Source organism: Bos indicus x Bos taurus, chromosome X, assembly GCF_003369695.1.
Source record: "Bos indicus x Bos taurus breed Angus x Brahman F1 hybrid chromosome X, Bos_hybrid_MaternalHap_v2.0, whole genome shotgun sequence".
NCBI lineage: Eukaryota > Metazoa > Chordata > Mammalia > Artiodactyla > Bovidae > Bos > Bos indicus x Bos taurus.
Genome location: NC_040105.1, coordinates 115,566,084 through 115,582,523, shown reverse-complemented (window position 1 = coordinate 115,582,523; position 16,440 = coordinate 115,566,084). Strand labels below are relative to the sequence as shown.

The 16,440-nt window shown below is 37.2% G+C and overlaps 1 protein-coding gene across 1 annotated transcript in view; it reads left to right on the top strand.

Annotated features, from left to right (window-relative positions):
* The window catches only part of FMR1NB (FMR1 neighbor), a 40,036-nt gene that overhangs the window by 11,942 nt on the left and 11,654 nt on the right, over positions 1–16,440 (top strand). Inside the window, exons 2-4 of the mRNA XM_027534945.1 lie at positions 6,764–6,883; positions 10,333–10,473; positions 12,390–12,486. Of these exons, the coding sequence (XP_027390746.1) occupies positions 6,764–6,883; positions 10,333–10,473; positions 12,390–12,486 (358 nt within the window). The remainder of the gene's footprint in view (positions 1–6,763; positions 6,884–10,332; positions 10,474–12,389; positions 12,487–16,440) is intronic.

Below are 16,440 nucleotides of genomic sequence, written 5' to 3'. Positions count from 1 at the left end.
TTAAAATAATTGTCTTTCAGAGTAGGGAAAAGAGCAGTGGTAGGGAGCAGATTAAACATGCTGGAGGCTTTTGGTTCAGGCTGCTGCTGATGGGTGCTTACCTGAGTAAACATTTAATTGCCTCTTTCTTTTGTACCCATTGAAGTGACCAAAATATCTGTAATAGTTGAAAACTCAGAGAGCCAAGAAGGGTGCTATCTTTATTTATATACCAAAAATTTGGAGGGATTTCTAAAAGATAGCCAAGCTAGACACTACTGAGAGAAGTTGCAGCATACCTGTATTTCACTTCAGCTAAAGCCAAGCCTGTCTGGGAGGGTTTGGAGGCTAGAGTACCCTGAGTTGGAGATCAATTTGCATCCTGCAAGGACTCCAGAGAGCACACCCCCTGCAGAAGACAACCTGGTATGGAGATTCAAGTCGCTTTATGCCACTGCCAGCTGATACTTCTTCAGATGGCGTGTTGACAAGGGTAGTCAAGGTCGGCACTGAGTGAACAAATGGCAGTACAGAACACAAAGATCCTGTCAAGGCTCCTTCCAACTGTGGTTCCTTTCCTGTATGATGCAGAGCAATGAGCTCTCTAATCTGGCAAAATATGGCTGGCAATATTAATCTAATTTCTTGTTTCCTGGGCTTCCAAGCCCCTTGTATGGTCAGTTTCTCCTAATCTTTTTTTTTTTTTTTTTTTTTTGTAAGCTGAAATATCTCAGAGAGGTCAGCTCCTGTTTAAAGTAGATCCTCTACCCTATATTATATTGATATCCACTTTCCTCATAGCACACATTGCAATTTATAGTTATTTAATTTGTTAGTTAACTTTTTTTTGTTTTCTCTACTACATCATAAGCTTCATGAGGGTAGGGATCTTATGTGATTTGTTCACTGATGTATTCCCCAAACCTCAAATATAATAGGCATTAGCTGAGCCAAAAGGGAAGCCCAGGAATACTGGAGTGGGTAGCCTATCCTTTCTCCAGCGATCTTCCCAACCCAGGAATTGAACTGGGGTCTCCTGCATTGCAGGCAGTTTCTTTACCAACTGAGCTATCAGGGAAGCCCATAATTATTTGTTAGTTTACTTTTTTTGTTTTCTCCACTATATGGTGAACTTCATGAGGGTAGAGATCTTACCTGATCTGTTCACTGATATATTCCCAAAACCTCAAATATAATAGGCATTAAAAACATATTTATTGAACGAGTAGGGGTTAGGATAAAACAAACAGAACAAAATGAGGTATTTTTAACATTGCCAAGATATTGTAATACACAGTGAAGATAAAACTATAATGATGAACATTTATGCATAATGCTAAAATATATAACACAAATGGTTTTAGAAATTGAAGTGGGAATGGACAAATATACAATTGTAGTGGCAAACTATGATACACATATTTTAGTCCTTGACAGAAAAAAGTAAAAATATTGACCGTTTGAATAATACAATTAGATTGATTTAACATGTATAACAAAGTTCATATTCATATAATAAAGTTCATATTGCAATAAAGTACCCTACAGGCTGAGAATATACACTCAGGTACATGTGTATGGAAGCTGGTCTCATTAAAATAAGAAAGAATATTTCATTGATATAAAGGAGATTTAAAAATTGCAAGTGAATATTCTTATGATTCAATCTTGATAATTACTTTATAAGCAAATGATTTCCTAGGAAAATTAAACTCATGAGCATGAAGCAGTAGTTATTTTCTATAGAATAGAACCATCTAGAGAGGAACAATCCCCCTTCAAAACTTACAGACTCAGACTTTATGGATGAGTTTTTCCAAACCTTTAATGGATCAAATATTTCCTTTTCTGTTTAAACTGTTTAAGTATAGAAAAAAATATGAAAAGCTTCCCAGATTATTTTAGAAAGAAGATATAACTGTCATGCCAAAACCTATAGAGATAGCAAACAACAGAAAGCTGCAGGCACACTTGACTTAGAAATGTTGATCCACAAATTCTGTATACAGCATTAATACTTTGGGCTTTATTTCAGGAATGCAAGAATATTTTAATATTGGGAAATATGTTAATCTTCAACAATTAAGAGGCAGAGGAAAATACCATCATGGTAGTAAATATTAAAAACATTTGATAAAATCCCACTTCCATTCTTGCTTAAAAATAAAGCAAAATAACAGAAAATTTATAGTAAATTAGGACTAGGGGAGTACATTCTTAATTAGTAAAAAATTTCTTTCTTAAGCCAGAAATTTCTGTCTTCATCTGTATTTAGTGATATTGTGGTTGTATAGATCTGAAATGAAACTGAAGACCAATGAGCACTAAGGAGAGTAAAATAAAGTAGTAAGTTAGAAAATAAACTCCTTGCCTTTCTTACATACCAGCAGTAATCAGCTAGAAAATGTGGTGAAGTAGATCATATTCATATAAAAAGAAAATATACTTGACATATGGAAATAAGTGTAATAAGAATGGTATAGGACCTATATGAATGTAACTATAAACCTTACTCGGGGAGATAAAAAAGAGACTTGAATGAGTGAGATTCTTGAGTGAGGTAATTTTGTACTGTTATCCATTATCTCTCAATGAATCTACATTTAAGAAAATTCAAACTAGGTATACAAGGCACACAATAAATGTTTTTGAACGAATGTTAAATAAGGAACATAATTACCATAAAAATATTTTTAGGATTCTTTGAACTGACAGAATGATTCTAAGTTTCATCTAAAAAATTCTTCAGAGTTGAGAATAAAATTTTGATAATGAGGATTAATGAAAAGATTGCCAGATCAGTTACTAAAGCTTATTGGTGCATGAATGGATACTTCAATGGAACAAAATAGGAAGTCAAGAAACAAATCTATGACTGAGGACTTAGAATATTCTGGTGATATCATAAGTAGGAAAGGATGGATTTAATAAATGGACTTAAGAAAACTGGAAAAAAATGTATCCCTATTTCATATATCAAAATGTTTTCCAGGTGAATTAAAGATTTACATTTAAAAAGTGAAACTAAATTTCTCAAGTGCACATGGAACCTTCTCCAGGATAGATCACATCCTGGGCCATAAATCTAGCCTTGGTAAATTCAAAAAATTGAAATCATTCCAAGCATCTTTTCTGACCACAATGCAGTAAGATTAGATGTCAATTACAGGAGAAAAACTGTTAAAAATTCCAACATACGGAGGCTGAACAACACTTCTGAATAACCAACAAATCACAGAAGAAATCAAAAAAGAAATCAAAATATGCATAGAAATGAATGAAAATGAAAACAAAACAACCCAAAACCTATGGGACACTGTAAAAGCAGCGCTAAGGGGAATGTTCATAGCAATACAGGCTTAACCTCAAGAAACAAGAAAAAAGTCAAATAACCTAACTCTATACCTAAAGCAACTAGGATCATATCTTGTTTTCAAGACTATGAACTCTTCCCTCTGGACTGGTTCCAAGAGTATCATAGCATCCAGTTTATCAATAATTATAAATTTCTTTTGTGGCCCTTAGCGGGACATGCTTTTCTTTTATTCTTCCTGTCTCCTACACTCTGGTTCCTCTGCCTTTTCTAAAACCGGCCTGAACATCTTGAAGTTCATGATTCACATATTGTTAAAGCATGGCTTGGAGAATTTTGAGCATTACTTTACTAGTGTATGAGATGAGTGCAATTGTGCACTAGTTTGAACATTCTTTGGCATTGCCTTTCTTTGGGATTGGAATGAAAACTGACCTTTTCCAGTCGTGTGGCCACTGCTGAGTTTTCCAAATTTGCTGGCATATTGAGTGCAGCACTTTCACAGCATCATCTTTTAGGATTTGAAATAGCTCAACTGTAATTCCATCACCTCCACTAGCTTTGTTCGTAGTGATGTTTCTTAAGGCCCACTTGACTTCACATTCCAGAATGTCTGGCTCTAGTTGAGTGATCACACCATCATAATTATCTGGGTCATGAAGATCTTTTTTGTACAGTTCTTCTGTGTATTCTTGCCACCTCTTCTTAATATGTTCTGCTTGTGTTAGGTCCATACCATTTCTGTAGTTTATCGAGCCCATCTTTGCATGAAATGTTCCCTTGAAATTGGTATTTCAATTTCCCATAGAATTGGTATCTCTAATTTTCTTGAAGGGATCTCTAGTCTTTCCCATTCTATTGTTTTCCTCTATTTCTTTGCACGGATTGGTGTGGAAGGCTTTCTTATCTCTCCTTGGTATTCTTTGGCACTCTGCATTCAAATGGGTATATCTTTCTTTTTCTCCTTTGTTTTTCCCTTCTCTTCTTTTTACAGTGTTTTGTAAGGCTTCCTCAAAGAGCCATTTTGCTTTTTCACATTTCTTTTTCTTGTGGATGGTCTTGATCCCTGTCTCTTGTACAGTGTCATGAACCTCCATCCATAATTCATCAGGCACGCTGTCTATCAGATCTAGTCCCTTAAGTATTATTTCCCACTTCCACTGTATAATCGTAAGGGATTGATTTAGGTCATAGCTGAATGGTCTAGTGATTTTCTTGACTTTCTTCAATTTAAGTCTGAATTTGGCAATAAGGAGTTCATGATCTAAGCCACAATCAGCTCCCGGTTTGTTTTTGCAGACTTTATAGAACTTCTCCATCTTTGGCTGCAAAGAACATAATCAATCTGATTTCACTGTTGATCATCTGGTGATGTCCATGTGTAGAGTCTCCTCTTGTGTTGTTGAAAGAGGGTGTTTGCTATGACCAGTACATTCTCTTGGCAAAGCTCTATGAGCCTTTGCCTTCCTTCATTCTGTACTCCAAGGCCAAATTTGCCTGTTACTTGCTTTCTACTTTTGCATTCCAGTCCCCTATAATGAAAAGGATATCTTTTTTGGGTGTTAGTTTTAAAAGGTCTTGTAGGTCTTCATAGAACCATTCAACTTCAGCTTCTTCAGCATTACTGGTCGGGGCATAGACTTGGATTACCATGATATTGAGTGGTTTGCCTTGAAAACGAACAGAGATCATTCTGTCGTTTTTGAGATTGCATCCAAATACTGCATTTTGGACTCTTCTGTTGACTGATGGCTAGTCCATTTCTCCTAGGGGATTCTTGGTCACAGTAGTAGATATAATGGTCACCTGAGTTAAATTCACCCATTCCAGTCCATTTTAGTTTGCCGAATCCTAAAATGTCGACATTCACTCTTGCCCTCTCCTGTTTGACCACTTCCAATTTGCCTTGATTCATGGACCTAACATTCCAGGTTCCTATGCAATATTGCTCTTTACAATCTTGCTTCCATTACCAGTCACGTCCACAACTGGGGTGTTGTTTTTGCTTTGGCACCATCCCTTCATTGTTTCTGGAGTTAGTTCTCCACTTCTGTAGCATATTGGGCATCTACTGACCTGGGGAGTTCCTCTTTCAGTGTCCTATCTTTTTGCCTTTTCATACTGTTCATGGGGTTCTCAAGGCAAGAATACTGAAGTGCTTTGCTATTCCCTTCTCCAGTGTTCTTTGTAATATCAATAAATTGTAAAAAACTTAAATGTCTTGGTATGGGAGAAATTATCAACTCATTTATAATAGAGTTGTATAATGGAATGCCGTTAAGTTATTAAAGACAATGTTGGAAAATCCTTAATGATATGGACAAATCCTTATTATGGGAATGAGGATGGATATACTCTCCCCTTATATAGGAGGGAATTATGCCAGTAAAACTACAACCAGATTGTTCTGAAGTGGTGAGGAAGGAGATAATGTTTACAATGTCTAAAACCTTGTTGTTTTTTTTTTAAATCAGTAAATAAAGAAGCCAACATATTTGCCAAGAGTTCCTGTGATGGCATCTAATTTAATTGGAATACATACTGTTTCCAAGTTGTTAATTGACTGGGCTTCTGAATGTCAAGGGCTTCTCTGGAAACTTAACTGGTAAAAAATCCGCCTGCAATGCAGGAAACCCTGGTTCGATTCCTGGGTCTGGAAGATCCTCCACAAGTGGAGGCTACCCACTCCAGTGTTCTTGTTCTTCCCTTCTGGCTCAGATGGTAAAGAATGCATCTGCAGTGCAGAAGACCTGGGTTGGATCCCTGGGTTGGGAGGACCCCCTGCAGAAGGGAACAGCTACCCACTCAGTATTCTTACCTGGAGAATTCCATGGACAGAGGAGCCTGACAGGCTATAGTCCATGCGGTCACAAAGAGTAGGACATGACTGAGTGATCTTCACACCGAATGTCAAGACTATCAGAGGCAAATTGACTATTGTAGTTTACAGTTCAACAATGGCATGTTCCGGCCTATAGTTTAAACATCTTAAAATGTATTTTTTAATTAATTTATTTAAACTTAATACTCAGTTTTTTGTTTCACAGCAAAAACGTATTCTGATTATTAATTGTATCTAGCTGCTATGAGTTTTCTTGCCTGGAAAATCCCGTGGACGGAGGAGCCTGGTGGCTCCAGTCCACGGGGTCGCTAAGAGTTGGGCACGACTGAGCAACCTCACTTTCCCTTTTCACTTTCATGCATTGGAGAAGGAAATGGCAACCTACTCCAGTGTTCTTGCCTGGAGAATCCCAGGGACGGGAGAGCCTGGTGGGCTGCTGTCTATGGGGTTGCACAGAGTCGGACATGACTGAAGTGACTTAGCAGCAGCAGCAGCAGCTATGAGTTTTAAATACAATGTCTGTTAGTTCTTAGACTTTGCATATTTAATTTAAGCAAAGGTAATTACTTTTAAAGGGTCAAGGAAGGTGATAACTTTATGTTGGGGTTAATAATTTCACTTTTCTTAAGGGTATATGGATTCTGTATCTGCAAATAACTATATTCTGTGGAGCAGTGAAAATGCTGATGGACAATCTCTGAATGAAACTTCTGCCTTGAGATCTCTGATAAGATTTTTCTTTCCAACAAGTAAGTTCCTGTTTTATTTTATTCCTCCCAGTGTCCTTGTTTTGAAACCAGTAGTTAAATGTTCAGGAGGCAGTGTAGTCTATTGGTAGTGGAGTGAGATACACCTGATTTTTAATCCTGACTCTGCCCTTTACGTTAGGCAAGATAACCTCTGAGCCTCAATGTCTTCATCATTAAAATGAAAATGCTTATCAGAAATAATTGTGAAGTAAATTGAGGCAGTATTTTAAGGCATTCCATAAATGCTTGTTAATACTTTTCCTTTACAAATTTCTAAACCTCAATTTACCTTAATGGCATTGCTTGAAATTTAGTCACTGATCCAGTTTTGTGAAAGCAGTGTCTTCTGTGGCATTAATCAGGGTACTGTGTAGCTCTAATATTATGGAATATACCAGATGTTTTCCCATCTGTTTTAATGATAAAAAGTTCAGGCTTCAAGTCACATTATCTTTGTCTTTTTGTGGTTCTGTATATAATGTGTTTATCAAGCACATGATGGCTCCTGAGATTAACCACAAATAAACACATTTCATTTTGTACAGCATGTGATGCCCTTTCAAGGAGAAAGTTCAAATAAATTGACATGTGAATTACAAAGATGAAGCTTTTATTAAAAGTCATGCAGAGTTTATTCTAACAAAATTTGATGTATAAATACAAGCACGAAATTGTGTCCATTGTTTAATTCCAGACTCTACCACTGAATTCTTCTGTGACTTTGCATAAATCTCTTCATGTTTCTCTATAGAGATTTCAAGTTCAAAACAAGCATTATAACATCTATACTACTAATGAGAATAGCAAAATAAAGAAACTCAAATAATTTGTTTAAAATACTTCTACAGTTAAATGGATTGGAGAAAGAGAAGTCTGATAAGGTGCTTTGTTGTGAAGCTAAGAGAATAGTTTAATGAGTGTTGGAGTTGGTCATAAACAACAAATGATGATTCAAGCTTTAGAGCTTAAGAAGATAGCAGATGTAAACTATCCCAAGCTACTTATAATAAGTACATTATACAAACACTGAAGCCACCTTTAAAAATAGTCTAAATAAAGTATCTGCATTTATGAAATACTCCTCCAACCTAGTGCAGTAAGTTGAGTGAAAACCAATTTATAAATTGATGTTTTCGCCCAGTAAAATCAAACTGTCCCATTTTAAGAGAAATATCTTACCTAGGTTGATTCAGAGCTTCCCTGCTGGCTCAGACAATAAAGAATCCACCCATAATATGGGAGACCTGGGTTGGGAATATCTCCTGGAGGAGAGCATATCAACCCACTCTAGTATTCTTGCCTGGAAAAATCCATGGACAGAGGAGCCTGGCGGGATACGGTCCATGGGGTCGCAAAGAGTCGAACAGGACTGAGAGACTAAACACAGCACAGGTTGATTCACATCTTTCAACAGTCATTAAATATTAATACTTACAAATGTACATACCTTATTCTCAAAAAAGAAAAACTATAAGTTCATAAAATATGAAGTACTTTTAGCCAATATATTTCTTCCCCTATGTAATTAAAAATGAATATCCATCCCACTTAAGCACTAGCAAAAAGACTGTCATCTCATTATTAGACTGTTTTTAGTATTTTAGTAGGCATAGCAACCCACTCCAGTATTCTTGCCTGGAGGATCCCATGGACAGAGGAGCCTGGCAGGCTACAGTTCATGGGGTCACAAAGAGTCAGACACGACTGAAGCAACTTAGCATGCACGCACAGTAGTAGATTCATCTCTTGCAGATTTAAATGATAATGTTGAGACAGACAGGGAACTTTGAGAGGTCCCACAGTTCTTCTCCCTTTGGACAAAATCATATACTTATAGCTGATAAAAATTGTTCTACCTTTTTATTATTCAAAATTGGTGATTGAATCTGAAAGCTAATTTTAGTATCTGGCATAAACTCCAGATACTAATTTAGATATAAAATAACAGAAGCCCAGCATTAGAAGGGACCTTACAGATGATCTAGCCCAGTCTCTTCTATGATTTAAAATCTTTTCTTGTGTGATTTTCATTCCTGGAAAGTGGTCTTTGAATAATACCAATAGTGAGGAACTCAGCACACAGGAAGTTCATCAGCTCTCTGACCAGAGCCTGACAGTTATCACTCTTTCTTGAGTGTGTGATGTCCAGGACTGAACATGGTATTCCAGATGCAGTCCATCCTGGGGAGGAGAGTCACTCTGGGCCTGGCAAGATTGAGGAACAACTTGTTTAGAGTATAACAACAAAGTAGGCTAATCTCTCACATGTCTAAAATGTTTGGGAAATGAGTATCCAGGCCAACCAGTAATGTATTAAATTTGTGACCTTGCACAAGTTACTCTGATCCTTTATTTCTTAATTTTAAAACTGGAGATTGTAAAACCAATTTTGAGAGTTTCTTGTGAAGATTAGAAATAATATGTGTAAAGCAAGATACTTGGCCCAAATAGATGACTAATGAATGGTAGCTGTTATTATTTTTACCTGAGCTTCAGGAATTGTCAATCTTTAAAGAAGCAGAATATAATAAGAATATACCAGGAGGTAATAATATAACCATTATGTTGTTTTTTGCTGATGTTGAAGTGCTTTAGAGTGATTGTAAAACATCACTTAACTACTTTTCTAAGTCTGTAGTTGTTGATAATATTGGAGATTGATTCTATGCTGACCTTAAGCCATACTGTAGAGGTTTTCTTTTTGAATAAAAATCTGATATCTGTCTATTTAGTTGTCATTTGTTTCTCATATAAAGCAAGGTGTTTTAAAAAAATCAGCTATTTGAGCTTGTGAATTTTACAGATTCAGTTATGTATGAACTTATTGTAGTTGCATGAATCTTGGTATTCATGCCATAAATTATTGCCTATTCAGAATTAGAGTTGTAACTTAAGGCCAAAAGGAAGAATCTTAAAACATATTGCAGTGCCAATATGATTAAGTGTTGACAGAAACTAGGTCGATGCCAATAATATTACTGTATTTTCTAGCAGTGAATGGTGTGAATTTTACTTACATTCATTTTCATTGATGAATTCAGTACATTTCTGTAGCTTAGTAACATTGAGTAAGAGGGTATCTGTAGTATTCTTTTAACAAGGTGTTAGTTTTAAAGGCATTTGGCCTGTTCTAGCTATTTAACACCTTCTGTTCTGTGTTATATTTGTATCACTACTGCTCAACTTAAGTTTAAAGTCATTTTAAAACTACCTTACCAATGATCTGTTAACAATTTATATTTTTCTGGAGTTCATCTAGAATTGGAAATGTGATGTTAAGTAATTATTTTTTCAGCATTCATTACTATTTGTATATGTCATTCAATCTTTTCTTTAAATGTACAAGCTTGTTTGTTTTTTCCTTGGTTTTGTCTTGTGTAATTATTTAATTTAGGGGAAGTGCTTATTAACCATGCTGAAATCTCTTTCTTGCATTTTGTTTCTAAAAGCATGCGTTCCAGTGGAGGGTCAGGTGCTAACGCCTTGCAAGCAGGGGCAAGATCTTAACAAGGATGAATGTTTGAAATACAAATGCTGTTACTCTTCAATCGAGACCGCTACGGTTAGCTGTTTTGCCCCTCTGAGAGACAGTAAGTTAATCCTTTTACATTTATTATATTCCTGTTTTTTAAAATTGAATAAACAGGTCACAATGGCATATGTTTACAGTTGGATCTCTTAGCTTAACCCTTAAAGGAGGCTCCCAGCCCTAGAGCAATACTACCATCTGTAGAAAGGCCTGGAGACCTCTATACATGAGCTGTTTCTGCATAGTCCTTAGGTGTGACTATGGTGGGTTTTTGTTGTTGTTTTTATTATAATTTTTTGGCTAAGTGGCACATGGGATCTTAGTTCCCGACCAGGGATCAAATCCGCATGCTCTGCATTGGAAGCATGGAGTCTTAACCACTGGTGCCTGCATGCTCAGTTGCTGAGTCAGTTGTATCTGACCTTTTGCGATCCTATGGACTGTAGCCCACCAGGATCCTCTGTCCATGGGATTTTCCCCGCAAGAATATTGGAGTGGGTATCCATTTCCTCCTCCAGGGATCTTCCCTACCCAGGATCCAACTCGCATCTTCTGCATCTCCTGCCTTACAGGTGGATTCTTTACTGCTGATCCAGCGGGGAAGCCCCTTAATCACTGGACCACCAGGGAAGTCCTAACTGTTGCAGTTTGAGTTTGTTTTAGTCACTATCTTCTCCCATAGATCCCAGGCTCTACGAGATGTAACCATCAATGTGCCTGGGAGATAATACCAGTCTTATATATATATAAATATATTTCTTAGCTTAGTTTCTCTTCCCACCTTCTCTTCCTGAGTAGAATTCTTCTCATTTATCTTTTTCTTCAGCATCTCAGTATGTAACAGTAAATTGAATGTTTCTTGTTCAGTCTGTTTATCAGTTTCTTTCTTTGTTATTTTGTTTTTGAATTAGGTTCTTCTCTTAAGAATTTTTTTTCTTTACAATGTTTTGAGCACCAGACCATCTGCTTTTACTCCTTCATTTGGATAGTGGGGACATCCTACCAGTTGGTCCCTTTATGGACATATTTGATTTATATGATTAAGCACTAACAAATGGTACTAAAAGGATGCATGCAAAACAGTGTCTTAGGTTAGTATAGGCCCCATTCAGTTGTTGCTGCTGCTAAGTTGCTTCAGTCATGTCCGACTCTGTGTGACCCCATGGACTGCAGCCTACCAGGCTCCTCCGCCCATGGGATTTTCCAGGCAAGAGTACTGGAGTGGGTTCCCATTGCCTTCTCCGCATTCAATTATTGAGCATCTAGTATTAATGATGGAAACCTAAACTCGATCGTGAATATAGTATTACAGTTTTAACAATGTCATATGGTGTTATAATTCATTCATTTATGTAGTCTTTATATTATGTGTTAAGAAACATTTGATTCTTGTAGAGGGAAAAATTGAACCATGACTTACAATCCCCCAGTCATATTAGAATACATTTCCCAATGAATATAAGAAAAAATATACTTAATCACCTGCAAATTCTTGATTTTTCATTTAATATAATGTTTTATACTTAGAAGTAAACATTTAAGAAACCATTCCTTTCTCAAGTTAGCTATTCATAGATTGATTCACTCCCTGAGTATTCTAGAATGTATAACATATGGCCAAGGAAAAAACATGCTTACGTCACAGGAAGAAATATATATAGTCTGAATAGTAATAATCTAGTATATTAACAAAAACAGGATTGTTTTGTTAAGGCTTCCTTTGGGGTTGTTGTTCAGTTGCTAAATCATGTCCATTGGAGAGAACACACAAACTGAACCTTTAGTTGTATTTCTAGAACATTTCATAAACTCCTGCTGCTTATAGAGTACCAATGATATTTACCTGCCATATAAGAATATCTCCTTATTTTACTTTATTAACTAATAGTTTTTTTTTAATAAAGACTTTATGAAAGAGCTCAGATTTGCTTCTCTTGCTTAAGTCATAAAAGTAACAGGATATAATTAAACCACCAGAGCCTACGCAGATGTTCCGGATGTTTGGGTTTGGTGCGATGAGCATGGTCTTCCTGGGATGTCTGCCCATGTATTGCTGCTCTTTTTGCTGGAAGAGGTAGGCAAACAACTTTTATTTGCCAAGTGCTGCGTATACTTGAGCATTCCTGTGTAGACACATTCATTCATAGCTTCAAAAGTACAGGGATTACGTTTTGGTCCCTTTTGCTTAACAGAAGGTAGCTTGGGAAAAAGTTAAGTTACCAGAATATTTCTTCATGCATGCTATTTTTATTTTTCCACCCATTTAAGACATCCTCTTGCATGTCCTAGTTTGTACATTCCCTCATCAAACAAAACAAAATCCCAACTGAAAGGAAAAATAAATCAGCGAGCTGAGGGTATGTGGAGTAGAGGTGGTTAACTGCAAATCAGAAGGATTCCCAGAAGCGCTACTCTCCATCTAATAGATGGTCATCTACTATTGGGTTGGAAAACCTTGATCTGACTTCAAACCAATTTGTATCAGATTTCTTATCAAAATCCCATTGGGCTGTTGGCATGATGCTTGTTAAGTTTTTTTTTTTTTTTTAAATAGCTTCTCGCCTACTGAGACAGAATGTGTGTAGAGGTAGAGAGCAGGGCCAGGACTAAGATGGAGTGAGTGAGGCACTCACTGTCAGGTTTGTGCAAGTACAGGGTTGGCACTAGCACAACCCTGAGAACAAGTACCTATTACATTTTCTGATAAAGTGCCTGTTGAAGATTAAGCATCTTTTATGTTTTTATTTGAGTTAGATTTCACTGGAAGATTTAGACTATACATGTTATCTTATTTTGCATAAAGATTCTGTCTTAAAAAAAAGATTCTGTCTTTTTTCTTTTCTGTACCTTTTTCTTGAGTCTGGTGAACCTGTCATCTTCTTCATTGTATTTTCAATTTAAAGCAAAGTGCCTCAGATACAGTGGATGCTTAATATATTTTTGTTGAATAAATGAGTACTTGAACAAATAAAGGAATATGGTGGATGGAGATGGCTAGCCTGGAAGGCAGTTCTATATTGATTTAAACGTTCTCATGCTTTCATAACTTTCTCAGACGAATTTGAAGACACTGTTGGATCACAGCCTTTCTTTCAGCTTTTCCAGTTTGCATGACTGTCAATTCTTTTCTCAGTTTTTACTTAGTGTCTTATACTGAGTGAGTTATCTCTATTCCTAGGTTTATTTCTTTTGTTTCTTTTCACAGCTGAATGGGAATAGGAGTAGAATTTTTGATCCTTACATCTTCCCTTCAAAGCTTGTGTTCATGTAAAAGAAAACCCATGAATAAAACTGAAATATTATTTCTTAGAAATAGGTGGCTAGGATTCAGTTCAGTTCAGTTCAGTCAGTCAGTTGTGTCTGACTCTTCGCAAACCCATGGACTACAGTACAACAGGCCTCCCTGTCCATCACCAACTCCCAGAGTTTACTCAAACTCATGTCCGTTGAGTCGATGATGATATCCAACCATCCCATCCTCTGTTGTCCCCCTCTTCTCCTGCCTTGAATCTGTCCCAACATAAGGGTCTTTTCAAGTGAGTCAGTTCTTCGCATCAGGTGGCCAAAGTATTGGAGCTTCAGCTTCAATACCAGTCCTTCCAATGAACACTCAGGACTGATCTCCTTTAGGATGGACTGCTTGGATCTCCTTGCAGTCCAAGGGACTCTCAAAAGTCTTCTCCAACACCACAGTTCAAAAGCATCAGTTCTTCGGTGCTCAGCTTTCTTTATGGTCCAACTCTCATATCCATACATGACTACTGGAAAAACTATAGCCTTGCTAGACATAGCTTTGTTGGCAAAGTGATGTCTCTGCTCCTTAATATACTGTCTAGGTTGGGTATAACTTGTCTTCCAAGGAGTAAGAGTCTTTTATTTTCATGGCTGTAGTCACCATCTGCAGTGATTTGGGAGCCCCAAAAAATAGTCTATCACTGTTTCCACTGTTTCCCCATCTATTTGCCATGAAGTGATGGGACCGGATGCCATGATCTTTGTTTTCTGAATATTGAGCTTTAAGGCAACATTTTCACTCTCCTCTTTCTCTTTCATCAAGAGGCTCTTTAGTTTTTCTTCACTTTCTGCCATAAGGGTGGTGTCATCTGCATATCTGAGGTTATTGATATTTTTCCCGGCAATCTTGATTCCAGCTTGTGCTTCATCCAGCCCAGCATTTCTCATGATGTACTCTGCATATAAGTTAAATAAACAGGGTGACAATATACAGCCTTGACGTACTCCTTTTCCTATTTGGAACCAGTCTGTTGTTCCATGTCCAGTTCTAACCGTTGCTTCCTGACCTACATACAGATTTCTCTGGAGGCAGGTCAGGAGGTCTGATATTCCCATGTCTTTCAGAATTTTCCACAGTTTATTGTGATCCACACAGTCAAAGGCTTTGGCATAATCAATGAAACAGAAGTAGATGTTTTTCTGGAACTCTCTTGCTTTTTCAATGATTCAGCAGATGCTGACAATTTGATCTCTGGTTCCTCTGCCTTTTCTAAAACCAGCTTGAACATCTGGAAGTTCACGGTTCATGTATTGCTGAAGCCTGGCTTGGAGAATTTTGAGCACTGCTTTACTAGCGTGTGAGATGAGTGCAGTTGTGCAGTAGTTTGAGCGTTCTTTGGCATTGCCTTTCTTTGGGATTGGAATGCAAACTGACCTTTTCCAGTCCTGTGGCCACTGCTGAGTTTTCCAAATTTGCTGGCTTATTGCATGCTGCACTTTGACAGCAACATCTCTTAGGATTTGAAATAGCTCAACTGGAATTCCATCACCTCCACTAGCTTTGTTCATAATGATGCTTCCTAAGGCCCACTTGACTTTGCATTCCAGGATGTCTGGCTCTAGGTGAGTGATCACACCATCATGATTATCTGATTTGTGAAGATCTTTTTTGTATAGTTTTTCTGTGTATTCTTGCCACCTCTTCTTAATATGTTCTGCTTCTGTTAGGTCCATACCATTTCTGTCCTTTATTGATCCCATCTTTGCATGAAATGTTCCCTTGGTATCTCTTAATTTTCTTGAAGAGATCTCTAGTCTTTCCCATTCTGTTGTTTTCCTCTATTTCTTTGCACAGATCACTGAGGATGGCTTTCTTATCTCTACTTGCTCTTCTTTGGAAATCTGCATTCAAATGGGTATATCTTTCCTTGTCTCCTTTGTTTTCCCCTTCTCTTCTTTTCACAGTGATTTTTAAGGCCGCCTCAGTGAGCCATTTTGCTTTTTTGCATTTCTTTTTCTTGTGGATGGTCTTGATCCCTGTCTCCTGTCTAATGTCACAAACCTACGTCCATAGTTCATCAGGCACTCTGTCAGATCTAGTCCCTTAAGTATTATTTTCCACTTCCACTGTATAATCGTAAGGGATTAATTTAGGTCATACCTGAATGGTCTAGTGATTTTCTTGACTTTCTTCAATTTAAGTCTGAATTTGGCAATAAGGAGTTCATGATCTAAGCCACAGTCAGCTCCCAGTCTTGTTTTTGCAGACTGTATAGAGCTTTTCCATCTTTGGCTGCAAAGAACATAATCAGTCTGATTTCGCTGTTGACCATCTGGTGATGTCCATGTGTAGAGTCTTCTCTTGTGTTGTTGGAAGAGGGTGTTTGCTATGACCAGTGCATTCTCTTGGCAAAACTCTATAAGCCTTAGCCCTGCTTTATTCTGCTTTATTCTCCAAGGCCAAATTTGCCTGTTACTCCAGATGTTTCTTGACTTCCTACTTTTGCATTCCAGTCGCCTATAATGAAAATTACATCTTTTTTGGGTGTTAGTTCTAAAGGTCTTGTAGGTCTTCATAGAACCGTTCAAATTCAGCTTCTTCAGCATTACTGGTCGGGAGATAGACTTGGATTACCGTGATATTGAGTGGTTTGCCTTGGAAATGAACAGAGATCATTCTGTCGTTTTTGAGATTGCATCCAAGTACTGCGTTTTGGACTCTTTTGTTGACTGTGATGACTATTCCATTTTCCCTGAGGTATTCTTGGTAGATATAATGGTCATCTGAGTTAAA